Genomic DNA, 18,893 nt, shown 5'->3' on the forward strand with positions numbered 1-18,893 from the left:
CCAAAATCAATAAAACTCTGCTACTGCGTGGTATACTACCATTGTAAGATGTTTCATTCAAATCGGTTGAAAATTGCAGTAGTTATTGTGTCAATAAACCGTTCCAATAATTAGATGTAGAGAAATATCTAGTGATTGTGAAATTTCTTATATTTTTAGAGTAGACAAACTTCACATCCTATAAGCCAGATACAAATAACATTTACACTTTTTACAAACGTTTCAAAAATAATAAAATATTGTCTGTCAGTTACGGGTAGCGAAATGAGTTTATATAAAAAAAAAAGTGAGAAAAAAATCATTTTGAGAATGGGATCTCTTTGTTACAATATATTCCGAGAAAAAAGGTGGTGTCCATGCTTCTGGGTAGGATTTGCAAGACTGCCGGCCGGCGCTTTGCCAAATCCTTAAATGTTATTAAAGCGGGTTCAGTGTTACCTCAAAATTTGATGAGTGAAAAAAATAAACAAGAAAGATTACAGTTTCGTAATAGTAACATCTACGTGCGCATATTATAATGTTAAGTCTCTCGGAGAATGTTTTTGTGAAATATCACATTGAAGATGTGCAGAACATCACTAATGCCAACATTACGAATAGGCAGCTAAACAAAGAATTTGAACCCAAAACTGTTCTCAAAGCAAAGCCTAACAGTGTAGATACCATAACATAGCGCCAGGGGAAACGACCACGATATACTTCTTAAACAGTATAAGTTAGGTCTTCTTTCTCTATTCGAGCGAGCTGTCAGTGAAGGAGGTCAATAATTGAGCGACCCCACAATACACCATGAATCTATTGGAGAGGAATCTCAAAACTATGCCTTCCATCTCGCTGGTTGGCTACCCATTTTTTACGTCGAAAGGGGTCTATTGTACAATGTCTTTACTCCCCAATAAGAGCTCAGATCTGGTATAGCAGATTTTTCCTTAACCACTTCTTGACCAAACTGGTTTTTCATGAATCGATCTCAGTCAGTATTTTTTTAGAAACTAGAAAAGCTGAAGTAAACTCCATAATTGTATTAACCCTTTCTTTCCTAATACAATATGATAGCGTATCTTATCTTAACCTGTTACTCCATGAACCGTCCCTTAACGTTCTGGTTTGTGAAAATTAATGGCTAGTATTGGAAAAGCTTGAAACGATAACTAATTTGAAGTATATTTGGGAGAATTTGGTGAACAAAGTAAAACAACAATAATATTGCCATAGTAATGTTCCAAATTCAAGTACTATACATCTCTCTACCACAGGCATACGACACAAACTTACACGGATACGCCACTAACAAACAAACACTTCGTTCGTATAATCAACGTTGTTAAAAAAACTTTACACGTAGATAAAAAATATTTTAAAAAAATATAAATTTGGTGAATGAAATATAATGGTGAAAAGGATTTGTTATTTCGTTTCATATTTTTCAATAGCGTGGTAGCGTAGTATGATGATTACTCGCGGGTTGGTTTCATTCATGGGAAAAAATGCTAGATTTTCATTAATTAAAAAGAAGCTACATTCGATTCGTGCGTAACTAAATGTTTACAATGAACCCCGCTCTCTCTAGATCAAATTTATTTTTTGAACGGAAATTGGCCGTAATAATACTCTTGCGTTTTAATTAAATATTTAGAATCTGAGTCGACATTGGGTTATAACACACTAAATGTAATGGAGTGGAAATATAAACTAAAAATAAGATTTAGTAGGAGAAATAAGAAAGTAGTTGAAATAACTTAGGATGTTCACTGAAATATATGGAATTTAAATTTATTCGAAAGAATTTGATATAGACTTAAAAGAGGAGTGTCCTGTCCTTGGCCTCTGTGAAGGTATACAAGTTTTCAGAATTGATTATTTTATTTTTGAACCCAAAGGTCAATTTGACGTTTAATTTCAAGGTAACCAACGAACAATTACTTGAATGTCTGGAGACCTTGATATTTAATTTTAAAGAGATAGTAGCGTTAATTTCGACTACCATAACTTTTGGTAGTTTTAAGTAGTGGGAAATGTGAAAATTTTAGTTAGTTTTGATCTTTAAAAACGGAAAATGAAGCAGGGACACAGCCTACCCCCGTTTTTACTAAGTTTATGAAGTCATTACTGTGCTCGCAATCTGGTATTTGTTACACTTAGCGTGCCACGTGCGACATAAAAATTGCCAAAGATTATTTACACCTAAATCTAAAATATTAAAGTAAATATTTCAAAACATGTACATTACATTTATATGTGAAAGGTTTTCTTTCAATCCAGAGTTTATTGATCGATTAATACTATCCCTTTACATGTTAAACCATTACGCGGCGAGGCACTAACTTGTTTGAAACAAGTAATAAAATTAAAGAGATAATTGCAGATGATTGTAGTTCATGATTCTTACTGAGATCGGAAATACCAGCTATAGGTATTGCATAATTCTGTCGCTCTTAAAAAAAATTTATGAAAACTTACCCAACTATCACTTAAGTGCAAGTGAAACAGTCAAAGGATGACGCAAGCAAAAGCCAGTCACTCTTAAAATTTCTTTAAAACAGTTGGACTCGAGTACATTTCTCTCTATAAACAAAATGTTTTATTATGAAATATATAATTGTAACGTGACTTTAAACGAATATAGGGCAATTCGAAGTCAAACGAACTATACATATCCATACCAAGCAGTTCCGATATCCGTCAATATTATCTTGATTATAAGTGGCGTTATATTGAATTTCTTGAGTGTCATCGTGTTTATTAGACCGGCCATGAAATCAGTCTCAAATTTTCTACTCGCTCTTTTGGAAGGTAAGATTTTAGGAACAGTTCTTTCTTTCTTACGTAATCACACCTAGCATTGCGATGGTGTTTTTGCCTGTCTGTGTGTGTGTTTGTAGCCAGGGGTACACGAAAAACAAGCGTGGATAGAAACCGATTAAGGCAAGATCCATAGCCACCTTAGAAAAAGCTAGAAATCGTAATGTGAAGGAATTGAGAAAGGAAATACATTAGTTCTATTGTATGAGTTAACAGCAATTTTTCGACTTCGGAAGGACGTAAAACAAGTTAGTCTGGACCCTGGTTAAGAAAAGATCCTCTTCCGGCTCTTGGAAGTATTGGGAAAATAAATAAGATTGGCATCATCAAAAGAATTCACCCGGTTAGGTTGCGATAACCCTCAAAGTTTAGGGTTAATTTGATTGACGGCCGATTTATTGCAAAGAGTATATTCGAAATATTTTTTATACACCGGTTTGCTGGGTTGGCGAGGGGGGAAGGGGCGGTAGCTAGGAGGAGAGATCAGTTTCACACGGAAAGGGCACTATGTTTAAAGGCTGGGTCGCTGCTATTTATTTATAGTTGTCGATATTTAGGATTATGTTCTCTGAGTGTGTATGTTTGTGGTTTGTCTGTGGGGACTGGATAGACGAAAAGACCTTTTTTAGCTACGTGTGGTAAGACCTTATTGCACCCCACCGTTGGGCCATCTCGAATATTTCCTTAGCGAGTTAGAAAACATGAATAATGTGCTACATTAGCACATACGAAACTACGCCCTCCCCACCCCCAGCCACACCTAGCTAATGCGTACATTCTTTTACGTGACTTGTTGTATGAAACGACCAAACAAGTAGAAGTGTTCTGTGCGTAACGAAAGTCTTGCGATCAGATAGAAAATTAATGTTCTATAAAGTCACATTCGAAGTAGAATAAAATCTTACGTTCACCTCGGTGATGTCGCTTTGCCCGCTTAATTATTCAAGTGTCAACGACTACGTAAAAGATTCACGGATTTAGTTCGAAAATTTTCAGTTTCTTCGGGTAGTGTCAAGATGGCATCACCTCGTTAGCACCTTTACGTTAGCCATAGCTCACTCGATCATGCCTTACTGACGCATGATCCAGTGAGTTACGCTATAGCAGAAGATATATGAAAAGTTTTGGGATTCTTGGCAGTATTTGTCATTTTGGATTTGACTATTTCAGTGATAAAAGCCTCTGATAAAAATCACCATAAACAATATGGGAGGGTATTTTTTATACTAGTCCTTTGACCAGTGACCCCCTCCCCTTAGAGTCCGAAAAAATAAACTGGTCTCCTATAGATTTGCAATTAATAAGCTGGTCCCGAGGACCAGCAACAGAAGGGAACGTTAGATTTTAATCTAGTCTGACTGTTAGATAAATGTTATTCAATAAATCTAACCTAACTTTACTATCAACACCTTCTCCAGCGCTGTTTATGTTTAATGGACAAGTTCTTTATTTTTAGGTATCAACATTGCTTTATACTTGACAATGACACCGAGTATAGGACGTTACTACTTTCCAAGTGCATTGTCAAAAATCACTTATACTACCATTGTGTATCGCATCAATCAGTTCATTCTTATAAGCGCGTCATGCGCTTCAAACTGGTTAACAGTGATCATTAGTATATTTAGATTCATCGCCGTCACATGGCCTCTGCGTTCGGCACAGCTATGCACCAAACGGAGGGCCCTTTATTGTCTCGTAGCAATTTCAATATTTTCAATAGCTATTTCGTTCACGTGTTTGAGTTTGTCTAAAATAGTCGAAAAAAATTACCTAGTTAAAGGAAGTGAGACAACCAAGCAGTTTGTCGTATATCACAAGTTCAATTTTAAATACGTTACGGTTATATCTATAGGGCATTTGCTCGTATACACCGTACCTTGTTTTATTACCGTGTTTGTGATAGTGGCTTTATTACTAAACTTGTGGAGAGCAAGGAAACAAAGGAAATCGCTAATACCCGAAACTGCAGCTACCGTAAGTTATAGAATTAATACGGCTTGAGTTCAATCAGAACATGTAGCGTGGCTTAGCTAGTAGAGGCCAGTGCCTTCACGGACCCCCCAGCCCCCCCCCCAAATCCGCGTGGCTCCCCGTTTTTTCAGAGGTAACTTAAATTTTCGTGTTTTCTTCGTTTTTCCGACGCCATTTTTAATTTAAAGCGTTTGTGTTGTCGAGTTAAAAAGAGAGTTAAAAAGACATGAAAAGGGAGCCTCGGTCTCCACAATGGGGCTTCGAAGTACAACTTTCAATATAAACGGTTTGCCACGGTTATTATTATTATAATTATTATTATTATTATTATTTTATTATTGTTATTATTATTATTTTATTTTGAGGAATTTTCAAAAACATTATCGGAATTTTCTTCACAATTACTTGAAACTTTGGTCGGTGAAAACCAGTCTTTAAATGGGGTTTTCTCCCTGACGTTACTCGATTTCTCCTTTCCATCAAAACTTGCTGAGGTTAACGGTGATAGGGCTCTGTCTGTTAGCTGTGGCATAGGAGTAAACCATCGACCCCATGCTTTGTAAAGAAACACATCTATATAATCCCGGGCTTAATATGGACGAAGCTTAGTTATAAATATTATTTTACTTTCAATTAAGTAACGATGAAAAACTCCATGGTGTTTTTGTTTGTCCAAATCCATTTAAAAGTCCAGACTGGCTGAATGAATGATAATCAACGCCCTGCCCAAAACCACGATACTTAGAAAGCTGAAATTTTGCAGGGACGTTACTGTTAATTAATAGACAAGCACTAATAAATATTTTTCCAATCCGTCGATATCTTGAAAAATGGTGGTCACAGATGTAAGAAACCTTTGTGGAATAACGTTCGAGCGTTATACCGATTGCTTTCATATTTATTACACTGGTTCCTATACCCTATGGGCCATATGGCTTTAGGGCTGACCCGATAACTAATAAAAAAAAGTCTCGACGGGCAACGCCGGTATCTTTGCTATATGTTCGAAGCCTATTTTATGTTTTTATCTAGTTATTGGCCTTGATAGCTATAAAACATGCGGTTGATAGAATTCTCAAATCACTTTTCTTGATTCGCAAGTGTAATTGGTGTTGTTAATCCACAGGCTAGCAGCGTCGGGCCAGCTAGTTCTATCTCTTTACAACAATTGCAAAACCCAGAAGGGCGCGTCACAGTGACCTTACTGATTGTAATTGCCCTGCAACTCGTGGCACATCTCCCGTCTTCCATATATTACGTGATTCTTATCATCAATTTCGACTTGTTCCAGCCGAAATGGGTGAGAAATTTGGAAGGATCAAAATTCTTGGTTTTGCTTTCCAACTGTTTGACATTTTTCGTGTACTTGGCGATGAGCAAAAGATACCGCGTCACTTTGGTACAATTAATGCGATCCGTGTTTAAACGAAAATCAATGGATTCCAACTCGACAATGTCCTCCAATAAAACTGTTGTGTCTCATTTGTGACTGTTTAACAGACTATCCAACTTTTTAAAAAAACTCCAGTATTAATCCAGAGTTTTTGATTAGATGTTTTGCGTGATGTTGTTAAATTGTTTTAAATTGTATTCACTTAAAAAAACGTACAACCAATAAAATATATCCTTGTCTCTTAATCCAACTTGATTCTGAGTAATATCTGATGAAGTCTTAAGTGTCGTATTTATGAAATACGAGCTATGTTGGCTTGCGCTAACGGGTGTTTTAAGAGATTTAAAACCGGGAATAGTTCCTGTTTTTATAGACACTGAACAGTAAATAATTTTTGGAGCCACCTCTATGAAGTACCTGCATGATGTTGTTTTATCTGCATGATGTTGAATTATATCGTATGCCTCTTTACCAATATTTGTAAATATAGGGTATATAAGTTGTCCGATTCCCGATAAGCGATAAGAAATAGCGCAATTCCGTGAAAATTGGTGGAAGCCCTGCCATTGGGAGGCTAGACGTTTCTCGTAACCTATCCAATCGCCGGGTGTATCTTCACCCGAACGATGATAATACTTTCAGTGAACTGAGAACGCGGTCCGGATATTGCGAACACGTTTGCTTCGGTTTACCAACTGCGAACGCGGTGACAGACAGACATACGCACACAGAGATATGTTCAGTGATGTCACTTGGAGAGGTAAAAAATATTAAAGCAAAAAATGGCGAAAAATGGAGAGAAAACAAGACGGCCCAAGGGCTCGTAATAGTAGCCATATCGTACGAGTGAATAGCCCCTCTATACCCTACCCTAATGAGTGGATAACCCCTCTATACGACACCCTAATGAGAGAATAGCGCTATCTTTTTCAATGCTTAAATGATTTACCGTGCATAAAATCAGAGTGAATAGCCCCTCGATTCCCTACTCTAAACAGTGATTAAATTATAAGCGTATAAATTTACTTATGCTGTAATTCTAATATTCCGGCGAATCGAAGAACAGATAGTTTTTAGTGATAATCCCCTCGATGAGTTTACAACATAGACTTATGCCGATGCACACTTATCGCATCTTATAAATTTCTAACAAGGACTTATGCCCAGAAACTTTTGAAAGAGAAAGTTTAGTTATAGTGATTACGCATTTTGGTGATTATCCCCTCGAATTACCTTTAGCAATGCTAAAATGATCAAACGCATAACGCTCATTTAACACTATGTTAGCTCTATCTAAACCCACATTTGAATTAACCGCCAAAACGTTCCAGTCAAACATAACATAGATGACGATAGCTACCGAACGAGAACGAAAAACGGGGAAAATCGTTATCTATTTAATTAGCACATACATAAAAAGAAAATAAATATAAAAACCCCAAACATACAAATTTATAAGTATCCGACTCCACAGATAAAAATTCAAAAGTTTCCGACCCCACAGATTAAGAGGTACCCCACCCCCACATCACCCCGACATTTTAGAGATAAGAATAAATAATAAAAAACTCGGAGTTTCTCTCAAGTCTCTATGGTTCATTGGTAGAGTGGCTGTTTACTACGCCAGGGACCCGGGTTCGATTCCCGAGTCTGACCCGAAAACATTTTAATTAAAATTAAATCTCTAACCGAGCCCAGCAACCCCTATGGGTGGGTTGTGGTAATATAAAGTTCCTTTTAAGCTAAAATCTGACGATAACGAAGCGACAACCCCGGCCACTACTACTACTACTACGGACGGCTCGGGTCAAACTAAGAGCCTATCGTATACTACGATATGGCTAAAAAGTGAGAAGGAATTGTAGAACTAAGGTTAAATATGGTGATGTGATAAAATAAACCGTTAAGGAGAATTAAGAAAGGAGTGGAAATGACTTAGGATGATGACTGAAATATATGGAAATAAGACGAAATTTAAATAAATTCGAACGGATTTGATATAGACCCAAAAGAGGAGTGAACTGTTCATGGTCTCTGTGCTGGTATACAGGTTTTAAGAATTGATTATTTTATTTTTGAACCCAAAGGTCAATTTGACGTTGAATTCCAAGGAAACCAACCAACGATTACTTGAATGTCTAGAGACCTTGAAATTTAACCTTAAAGAGATAGTAGCGTTTAATTTCGACTACCATAATGTTTTCATAATTTTAAGTAGTTGAAAATGTGAAAATTTGAGTTAGTTTTGATCTTTAGAAAAAGAAAATGAAGTCATTTCTGTGCTCGCAAGTATTTGCTATATAGCGTACCACGTGCGAAGCCGTAGCTTCAGGGTTTCGCCAACGTTTATTCAAATGTAAATTTTTAAAATTTTCGATTAATACGCTACTATCTCTTTTTACTTGTCAGATCATTAAGCACCCCTTTCAATTACACAGCGAGACACTATACTTGTTTGAAACCAGTTATGATATTAAAGAGATTGCGGTAGATGATTCTTTTTCATGATTCTTAATGAACTCGGAAATATCTGCGATACTGTAACTTCAATGTAGGCATCGAAAAATTTCATCGCCCATTGCCAATTTAGACGACTATCTCTTAAGTGCAAATGAAACAGTCCTTCCACATTGAAACGAGCGAAAGCTATAGTCATTCCTAAACATTACTTTAAAAGAGTTGGACTCCATTATATTTCTTCAAAACAAAATGTTGTATTATAAATATAATTATAATATGACTTTAAGCGAATACAGGGCAAGTCGAAATAAAACGAATTATTTAAGTACTTCATTCAAAGGAGTTCCTAATTCCGTCAATATAATCTTGATTTTAATTGGCGTTTTACTGAATTTCTTGAGTGTCATCGTGTTTACTAGACCTGCTATGAAATCGGTCTCAAATTTTCTACTAGCTTTTTTAGAAGGTAAGATATCATCTTCAACTTCAATCTGATCGAAATGATGTTACATTGTTGTTATGGTTAGATAAATGTTATTTCAATCAACGTTAGGTTATTTGAACCTTACTACCAACACCTTCTACATCGCTGTTAATGTCGAATAAACGAATTATTTATTTTTAGGTATCAACATTGCTTTGTACTTCACAATGACACCGAGTATCGGAAGTTACTACTTTCCACGTGCAATGTCGCAAATAACGTATATGACCATTGTGTATCGCATCAATCAGTTCATTCTTATAAGCGCGTCATGCGCTTCTAACTGGTTAACAGTGATCATTAGTGTATTTCGATTCATCGCCGTTAAATGGCCTCTGGGTTCGGCACAGCTATGCACGAAACGAAGGGCCCTGTATTGTCTAGTAGCAATTTCAATATTTTCACTAGCTATTTCGTTCATGTGTTTGAGTTTGTCTAAAATAGTCGAAAAAAACTACCGAATTAAAGGAAGGAAGACACCCATACATCGCGTAACTTATTTCAGGTTTAATTTGAAATATGTTACGGTTATATCTATAGGACATTTGTTCGTATACACTGTACCATGTTTGGTTACTGTGTTTATGATTGTGGCTTTATTATCAAATTTGTGGAGAGCGAGGAAACAAAGGAAATCGCTAATACCCGAAACTGCGGCTACCGTAAGTTAAAAAACAAATGAGGCTTAAGTTCAATCAGGATATGCAGCGTGGCTTAGCTAGTAGAGGCCAGTACCTTTTACAATTCGACCCTGGACAGTGGCACCAGGTGAACAAACGTTTATGTGTGGTGTAATAGGAGTAGTCCACCGCGGTGTTACCCGGCTTCCATCAAAACTTGCCGAGGTTAACGGTAATAGGGCTCTGTCGGTTAGCTGTGGCAAAGGGGTAAACGACCGAACCTATGCTTTGTAATGGAACCAGTCTGTATAAATACCACTGGCTTAGTTAGTATGGATATCCCCTCGTAGATAAAGCTTAGTTTTACTTTCAATTAAGTAATGAGAAAACACTCCATCGTGTTTTCGTTTATCTAAATTTATTTAAGTCTTGATTGACTGAATGAATGAACGCCCAGCCCAAACCACTTTACCTGGAAACTTGAAATTTTGCGGGGACGTTACTCTTAAATAGTAGACACGCACTACGCAACGTTTTCCCAAAATGTCGCCATCTTGAAAATTAGCGGGCAGAAATGTAAAAGACCTTATTTATAGAAAAAATTCCGCGCATTTCAACAGATTTCCTTCATATTTATTACAGTGGTCCCCTATATTCTATAGACAGGCCATTATGGATTTTGGGTTGCGATTTGACGCCAGCTTTTCAAATGGCGGGTCGATATCGTATAAAAATGTCCCGACGGGCTCATGGGAAATGACCATTTTATTTTTCGCTCTTGATATTGGCCTTGATAACTAAAACATGCGGTAGATAATTTTGAAATCACTTTGCTTGACTCACCGGTGTAATTGGTGTTGTTAATAATCTACAGGTTAACCGCGTTGGGTCAGCTATGACACGATTGCAAAACCCAGAAGGACGCGTGACAGTGACCTTACTGCTGGTAATTGCCCTGCAACTCGTGGCGCATCTCCCGTCTTCCATATTTTACGTGATTCTTGTCATTACTTCCGACTTGGTTAGCCTGCCAAAATGGCTGAGAAATTTGGAAGCATCGAAATTCTTGGTTTTGCTTTCCAACTGTTTGACATTTTTCGTGTACTTGGCGATGAGCAAAAGATACCGCGTCACTTTGTTACAATTAGTGCGGTCCGTGTTTAGACGAAAATCAATGGATTCCAACTCGACAATGTCCTCCAATAAAACTGTTGTGTCTCATTTGTGACTGTTTTATAGAAACTACAGTATCATTCCAAAGTTTTTGAAGAGATGTTTGCGTGAAGTTGTTGAAAAATGATTTTATGTGTATTCAAATTTTAAAACTCATACGTAGAAACAATAAATTATATCATTGCTTCTCCATCGAAGTTGTTTTTAAGTATTTTCTAATGAAATGACGGCGTATTTATTCTGCCCTGCGCTTCCATGACGTTTTAGGGGCTAGAATCAGGGAAAAGACACTAAATACTATAAAGTATTCGGACCGAGGGTCCGGTCTGACCGGTCATTCATGAAATCTCGTATGCTACCCGCGAAATCCAACTTAAGAAATCTGAAATTAATAACAATATCAGAAATCCGGATAAAAATCAAAGGTATTCAAAATCTCATAAAAATCCGAAATCAGTAACGAAATCACAAAATCAGTAAAAAAAATCACAAAATCAGTAAAAAAAATCATAAAATCAATAAAGAAATCACAAAATCCGTAAATAAATCGCGAAATCCATTACAAAATCCACGAAATCTAAAATCCAAAAAAAAATTCACAAAATCCGACGAAATCTAAAATCCAAAAAAAATTCACAAAATCCGACGAAATCACGAGAAAATATTAAAAATTCGAGGAAATCACGGGAAATACCTCAAAATCCAACGAAATCAAGGGAAATATCGAAAAAACCGTCGAAATCAAGGGAAAAAATCTCAAAATTCGACGAAATTCGTTGGATTTTTATGAAATTTTGAAATCAAACAAAATCCGACGAAATAAAATTAAATCCAACGAAATCCGTAGAAATCAAATTGGATTATGAAATCCCGTACACTTTTTTTTCAAAAAGTCCGACCCCTCGATTCGGACCCAGCCCTATGTAATACCTGCATCTGTTGATTTTATAAACAATTTTTTACAACTTCCAAATTCAATAAAACGAAGCTTGGTGAAGAATCAACCATAATGCTACAAAGCCAGGACGAATTTAGAGCTAAAGGTGAAAAAATAAAAAATGAAACCAAAAAATATCGACCTTTAGACCTGGACGTTAAAAAATAAACGAAAGTCAAATAGTCACTTTTTGGTGGGTTAATCCGAGCGAACGAAGCAAATCCGGCTCATTTGAACTCGTGCGTTAACGACGACGATACATTCCTCCCTTTTGGGCACAAATTAGCCGACGTCGGCCAACTTTATTTGGTCTCCTTAAACCCATCTTAAACGAACGGTAAGGATCTTATTTGCGCTTCGTCAAGCACCTCTCCAGTGCTTCGCTTAGACTAACACAAAGTAACCAAAATAGATCGCTGTTTAATGATATTAATTCGGGTTTGTTAACGAACTTTGAGTCATTTAGTTTCGAGTTTATATGTTTCTGCTTGTACAGTATACGTAGCGTTTCAAACCACGGTACGCTAACCCTAATTCGCCAAGGCCTAGGAAGTTAATTGCCTCTGCACTTTTTTGGTCCCTAAACCATCTCGATTAATGTCCGTCCACATTCCTCCCCACTGTCGTTAACTAGCCGAGATAATTGCCTTTTGATCGCTCATACGAGAATGTTCAAGAATCTCCAGTTAATGCGTTAAGAATCTTAAAGGTATAGATTATTTTATTGCTTCCCCAGCTTCACGTCATTCACAAATGTAGGGCGAACAGACTGTAACGATTATTGTACGCGATGTTTTAATTAATGGTGTGGAAGGGGTAAACCTTTAGATGGAGTTCGTTTCTGATAATCACATAGTTGATGGAATTTGAATAACATAAAGTTATTGGCTGCGGTACGAGACCATGTTTTCCAATTCTATGGAATTAGAGTTATCTGTATATGCAGGTTGTGCTAGTCTTATATTCTGCGCTGTTAAAACAAGTCGGTACTATTTTCCTCTGCTACCATGACGTAGCATTGAGCCATCCCTATCAATAACCCACGTAGATCCTAAGAACGTTCAAACATCGAATCAGATGTTCTCATGGTTTTAAGTATTTTTGACCCGGTAAGTACCTGTTAGAATTTTTGCTTCCCCTAAAAGCACCCGGCAAATGGAATACTTTTATTAGGCCTTATTATTCGAGTACCCGTCAAAAATCCGGGTACCCAACCCGATACCCGATATAGGAAATTTTTGAAGTAACGTACCTGACCCGAAACATAAAAATCATCTTACCAACAAGAACGTTCAAACATCCAATCGGGTGTTCTCACTGTCACAAGTATTTTGAGTCTTTTTGACCTGAAAGTACCCGATATGATTTTTTCTACCCTATAAGCACCCAGCAAATGGTATACTTTTTGCTAGGCCTTATTGAGTACCCGTGCAAAATCCGGGTACCCGACCCGACACCCGATATAGGAAATTTTTGAAGTAACGTACCTGACCCGAAACCCAAAAATCACTACCCGCACATGGCTAATAATTACTTTAAATTTCGTAAAAATAATTAGTGATAACGTTGAGTTAATCTACATCTAATAGTATATCCCTCACAATATACCACCAGCTTATTTTTCTAGCATTTTCCTTATTCAATGTCACGCGACGTACAAACATAATGATGTTTTCCCCAAAGGAAATTAACGTTTTTGTTTTAACTATTTTTTTCTTTCTTTTAAAGTTTCTATTATACCCGTTGAAGGAGTTTTTTTTAGTTTTTACACGACGTGAGGGAAGGGTATTATTTTTTTTTAAAAAAAGGGGTTGATTGTTTTTTACAGGATTGATTGGGTAATTAAATGAGCATCGCTAATGAGTGCTAATTGATCGCTTATTTTTTTTTCTCATCTCTTTTGTTGTTCTAGGGTTGCCAAGATTGATGCGTTGTTTACCATGCAAAGAACAAAGAGAACGTCATAAGACAATTTATTGATGGGCGATATTACGATGATGTCTTTATTTGAACTGAAATTTTGCGATGCCTTGGATTGTAGGCCTACAAAACTTCGAGAACTAACTGATCAATTAGTGAGTTAAATTTTACCTTTACTTATTTAAAATTGGTGTGAAGTTGACAAGGCAGACTTTCCATTGTACCAGAAGTAAATAAGCGGAAGTAGGTATCTCTAGGTTAAGCTAGTATAAGGCGCCCCTTTGCCATAAAATACATGCCTTGCAGAGCAAAGTTTTAATTGAGTCTATCAGAGAGACTTAAGTTATCTAGAGAAATTTTCTTGCACGCGAAAGGGTCTATTGCGAGTCTTTCATTGAAGTATACATTTTGTTTTCATGTTATTTTTTTGGTTAAAAGATATTTGTATGATCACATTATTGATAGGATTCTAGGTTTAAAATGTTACTTATCAAATTAGAATTCAAGCGGGGTACCAAAATTAGCTGATATTAACTAAAAAAAGAATATTTCATCACGTACCATAGTAATAGACCATTTCGGAAGTAACATACAGAGAACGCAACACACAGGGGCGAGGCCACCAATGGGCTATTCTCCCTCTCACCAAGAAGCACCGCTAGAGACAATGCGGGTTGGCTAGCCTCCTGCATTTAGTGACACCATCTGTCGTTGCTTCTTGGCGCAAGGGGTTATACCGTAATGGCGACCTCGATCCTGTGTTTGTTTCTCTGTATGTAATTTCTGAAATGGTCTATTCCCATTTTGATATTGGTGTTTCCATATCTGATAAAACGTGACTGTCACTGAAAGCAAAAGTATATAGATATAAAAACCAAAAGTACACTTCATTAGCAATTCCCTGCCTTTAGCTGTAGACATGTAAGCTGAGAAGCAAACTACCCTCCTCTCAACCCAATGCACGAATTAACCAATCAGGGAAGAGCTTCTTGACGTCATAGGTTTATATGCTGGCGATCCAAACATTAATTTTTGGTACTAGAGCTAGGCATACGCTACATTATGAGCCTATTCACGGCCTGTTCCCTGTGCCGCGGTCGGGAAGATAATCATACGCAGAGGGGGGTCGACACTATTCTAGGATAAAGGGGGAGGAGCTTCTCATATTACACGGCTCGATCAAGTTTCAACTAAGTGTACTTTTTGTTTTTAGATCTATATACTTTTGCTGAAAGAGTGAAAGAGTCTTGACAATCAAATTCATACCGTAAACACGTAACGTGTTAATAATTTCAAACATGTATGACTCCTTCTCTTAAGGGGAGCGAGCTACCGCGTTAAATTAAACATTAAAAAAATGTTGGAAATTCTGTAACTGCCCTCAATTCGATGAAAAAAAAAATTCGCGGGCGTTCTTCTGATCTCGGAGCACGGTGGTGGATGTTCAATAGAGAGAAAAGATTCGTCGATTGGCAAAAAAATTTATCTTTTGGTCCAACGATTTTGGAAGAGGGTGCCCATGGAGCATTGCCATGAAGGGGATAAAGTGATGGGGACTAATTTGGAAACGCCGCGTTTTATTCCGTTCGCGTGACGTACTGCAAATTCGAATGAAGGGGAATACAGATAGATAGATATAAAAGGGAACTTCACTATTAGTTCTTGTTCTACACGGCTGATTAGATACTAGAAAAGCTGCGCCATTTTCCTCAATCCTTGTAAAATAATGGTTAGGATAGTCCAATGGAAGTTTCTGAGTTGTCTGTACGTTTGTTAGGGTTATCAGGGTTCTGTTCAAGTATACGCTGCCCATAGTGGTAACCGAGGTTGTGTTGACACTAGTACTGCAAAGACAAAAATTCGAACATGCTGTATGTAGATTCAAAGACGTTTGATGTGGTTTCAAGTTGAAACCAAAAGATTTTGATGAACTGGTAACTCAAGCCCTACTACATCTAACTAACATCTTTGTTAGTTAGATCTGTTTTTCTAAAACAGGCTTGAAGTTCTGTTCGATTCAGTTATCAATGAGTTCCAAACCTGCAGGGCATGCTCTAACGACAAATTACTGGCAACTCTGAGGCGCAGTTAAAGTTAAGAAACGGTGGAGGTTTCTGTAGCCACTAATGTTCACATTATCTATATCTAGCAGAGGACACTTCGGCCTCAACGTTTCAAAGAGAGTCTATTAGATCAATTGATCGACCTAAAATGGTATCAACAATGGTGATTTTTGATCAAAATCGTTTTTCATGATTTAGTGTCATTTTGAATACTTTGGAAATGCACCATCCTCAACGTAAACATATGACATGCGTCTGCTTGTTTTGGGACTTTAATACACGGGGGACAGAGCTAGCTACGATGGGGGCAAAGAGGGGTTGGCAAATCACACCAAAATACGTGATCAAAATGAATCAGTGGCCTAATCTGTAGCTGTCCGCACGTTATTCCGGCTTTAGATAGAATCCATTCGTGGGTATCTACTTAAAAATTTATACCATTGCATCTACTACACCTCGAAGCTTCACCGCCTTCTCTTCAAAGTTTTGAAGGGAAAAATCTAGTTTTCCTTATTTTTGTGTTTTATCGGCAAATATCTTTTCCTTTTATCAAAAGTTGATTATCCCAAAGTCTACCCCTTCGTAAGAAGAGTTTGAAAGTGAAAGCCGCGGAAGTATCTCCTTCAAGGGCTGAGGCTACTTGTAATTCTAGAGTTCTGTATTCCGAGAATCATAAAACTTATTTTCAAGAGATAATGTTAGAAATTTTCCATAGAGGATATTTAAATTGGTAGTTTTACCTAAAACATAACCATATCGAAAACTTTTTGGCTTATACAAGGTCTTCTGATAAGTCTGCCATAAATTAAGGGGGATGTTCTTTAGCCAATTTTGAGTCGAAATCCAAAGAACATCCTAATTTAATTTATGGCTTACTGAAATTTCAGTTTCGTTCAGTTATTGCAGACCAACTAACAGCTGCATCTAATGACATCAGCAATATTTTTTTAATCGTTTTTCAAACTCCACTATATGAAGCTATTATTACAGAGGGTTAAATTTGAGATGTTACTATCCCTTAGAGATGCGTTAGAATTATGACAAATTTCACTAACTATATTTTGTGTTATAACTTTAGTTTGAAAAAAAACATCTGTCTTTGTTTTTATTAATATTGCGTTAGTTACTTTGTATTTGACTAATGACCGGCATTTCTACTTTCATTGCCCCACAGGTTTGAAATATCAATACTCAAAATTTAAGGGAAGTGTGCAACTTCCGTTTAATATACTTGAGTCTCAATTCGATCCCATTTCCAAAAAGTTGGATTTATGGACTTAAAAGTTTATAAATGTTTAGTTGGCGGGTGTTGGTACAGTACTTGTATTAAGTTTATGTTTTTTATATATATATCACAAACTGTGTACGTTCCAGACATATAAATTATCCACCTAAAGTAGGTCTGTACGAGATAAGAATCTCTTTGATCTTTCCAAATCGGTGTCTGGTTTATGATTATCTCTTTTACGTAACGCTCTCTGTATTTTGTTTATATTGGCCTATGGGATTGAAATTAAATTTATTTAGATTATTTGAACTTCATTTGGATCGACAAATAAGCTATTTTATTAATTGAATCAGTAGAAAATAATTATAGTAGTTCTTGGGGGAATTTATATGTAATGCGAAGTAGTGCGTCACAAGTGCACTTGATCATGAGTGGAGTACTTGGAATGCTATTAGAAGAAATCTGATTGGCAATTGGTACAATAAGAAATATATAAAACTTCTCTTCGATAGAAGTTTAAGACAGCGGGTAATTGTAACATGATTCTTCCTAACATCAGAACATTTGGAGCAAGGTTACTAAACCGAATCACATACGTGATAAATAGTTCCCTCATAATTACTCTATTAGCGTTTAACTCTTTGCCAAGGCGCATGCGCTTGTGGATTTTTGTCCCACGTCAAGACAATGAATGTTTGTCTGTTGATTGCTGAGGATTTAGTATCAAACAGTCATAGAATTCACCCAAGCACGGTGCGTTACCCATCTGAATTAAGTTTGATGAGCAGGAGAACAAACAAACAGGGTGAGCCTGGGAAGAATCATGTTACATAACTTAAGTATAAAGAGGATACAGAGTGTCATCCTTCTTCTATTATACCCTTCTGGTACCAGTAATGGCAGTAGTAATTATAAAAATCTGTGGTCTTTAGTGTTGATTGCAGAGGATTCGGTACCAAAAATTTATAGAATTCACCCTAGCACGGTGCATTGCCCATCTGAATTAAGTTTGATAAACATGAGAGCAAACAAAAAGGTGCGTGAGCCTGGGAAGAATAATGTTACATAACTAAAGTATTAAGAGGATATACAGAGTGTCATCCTTCTTCTATTATACCCTTCCGTACCAGTAATGGCAGCAGCAATAATCAAATTCCGAGTACTTTCGGGTTTACTGTAAAACCTCAAGTTATACACTTCTACTAGCAATGCTTACTTTGTCCCACTTCATGAAAATCAAGGTTTGTGGGTTGATTGTTGAAGATTTAGTACCAAACTGCTATAGAGTTCACCCCATGGTGCGATGTCCATCTGAAGTTTGTTGAGAAGAATTTCAAACAAAAAGTGGTAGCCTTGGAAGAATGATGTTACACATAACTACATGGATACAGTCATCCTTATGGTACAATTATTTTTCAGTCAGATTTTAAAACAACAATTATATATTTTATTAGGATTAAAGATTTAATGCGAATTGAGACGCGAATAATACAATTTAGATTGAAACGAGTATGAGACGCGCCATCTCGTAGTGACCCCGGCGATATTAACTGAATTCTCAGTCATTGAGGAAAAATCGATGTTGAAAGGGGCATTTTCCCCTGTAGTTTTTCTTACTCCTTGAGGCTGGCTTACAAGAGACCGAGGCTTAGAGCACTAAGCAACCAACCGGAACGATAGCATCATCTAAGGCTCAGTTGCCCTCCTTAGATTCTTCGGGGTAATCTCCTCTTTTCACCCCTATGCAATTTTATCCCCTTTAAGCGATTTCCACCAATCAAAGCCCTTCATTCGACAGCAACAGACTGCTGAGGTGGCCATGGGTAGGGTGGGCTAAAT

The 18,893-nt window shown here is 36.9% G+C and overlaps 1 protein-coding gene across 2 annotated transcripts; it reads left to right on the forward strand.

Annotated features, from left to right (window-relative positions):
• The first annotated feature begins 8,679 nt into the window (after positions 1 to 8,679).
• LOC149690195 (uncharacterized) lies at positions 8,680 to 11,259 on the forward strand. 2 transcript variants are annotated; one of them, XM_089870798.1, is made up of 4 exons: positions 8,680 to 9,095; positions 9,255 to 9,775; positions 10,376 to 10,542; positions 10,608 to 11,259. In XM_089870798.1, exons 1-3 carry the CDS (start codon positions 8,879 to 8,881, stop codon positions 10,532 to 10,534), a joined length of 897 nt encoding a protein of 298 aa, XP_089726924.1. In that variant the 5' UTR covers positions 8,680 to 8,878; the 3' UTR covers positions 10,535 to 10,542; positions 10,608 to 11,259. The 2 variants fall into 2 exon arrangements, 1 of the variants encoding a protein (XP_089726924.1); XR_016383875.1 differs by having other exon boundaries at positions 9,255 to 10,309; positions 10,376 to 11,259.
• Positions 11,260 to 18,893: the final 7,634 nt, after the last annotated feature.

The sequence above is a fragment of the Phalangium opilio genome, unplaced genomic scaffold, assembly GCF_054372755.1.
Source record: "Phalangium opilio isolate 3A_F unplaced genomic scaffold, DU_Popi_V2 ptg000031l_1, whole genome shotgun sequence".
NCBI lineage: Eukaryota > Metazoa > Arthropoda > Arachnida > Opiliones > Phalangiidae > Phalangium > Phalangium opilio.

Coding starts and splice junctions, on each gene's coding strand:
- LOC149690195 (XM_089870798.1), top strand. CDS start 8,879: ATGTTGTATTATAAATATAATTATAATATGACTTTAAGCGAATACAGG. Junction 9,096..9,254: donor TCTACTAGCTTTTTTAGAAG/GTAAGATATCAT, acceptor ATTTATTTTTAG/GTATCAACATTGCTTTGTAC. Junction 9,776..10,375: donor TACCCGAAACTGCGGCTACC/GTAAGTTAAAAA, acceptor TATTTATTACAG/TGGTCCCCTATATTCTATAG.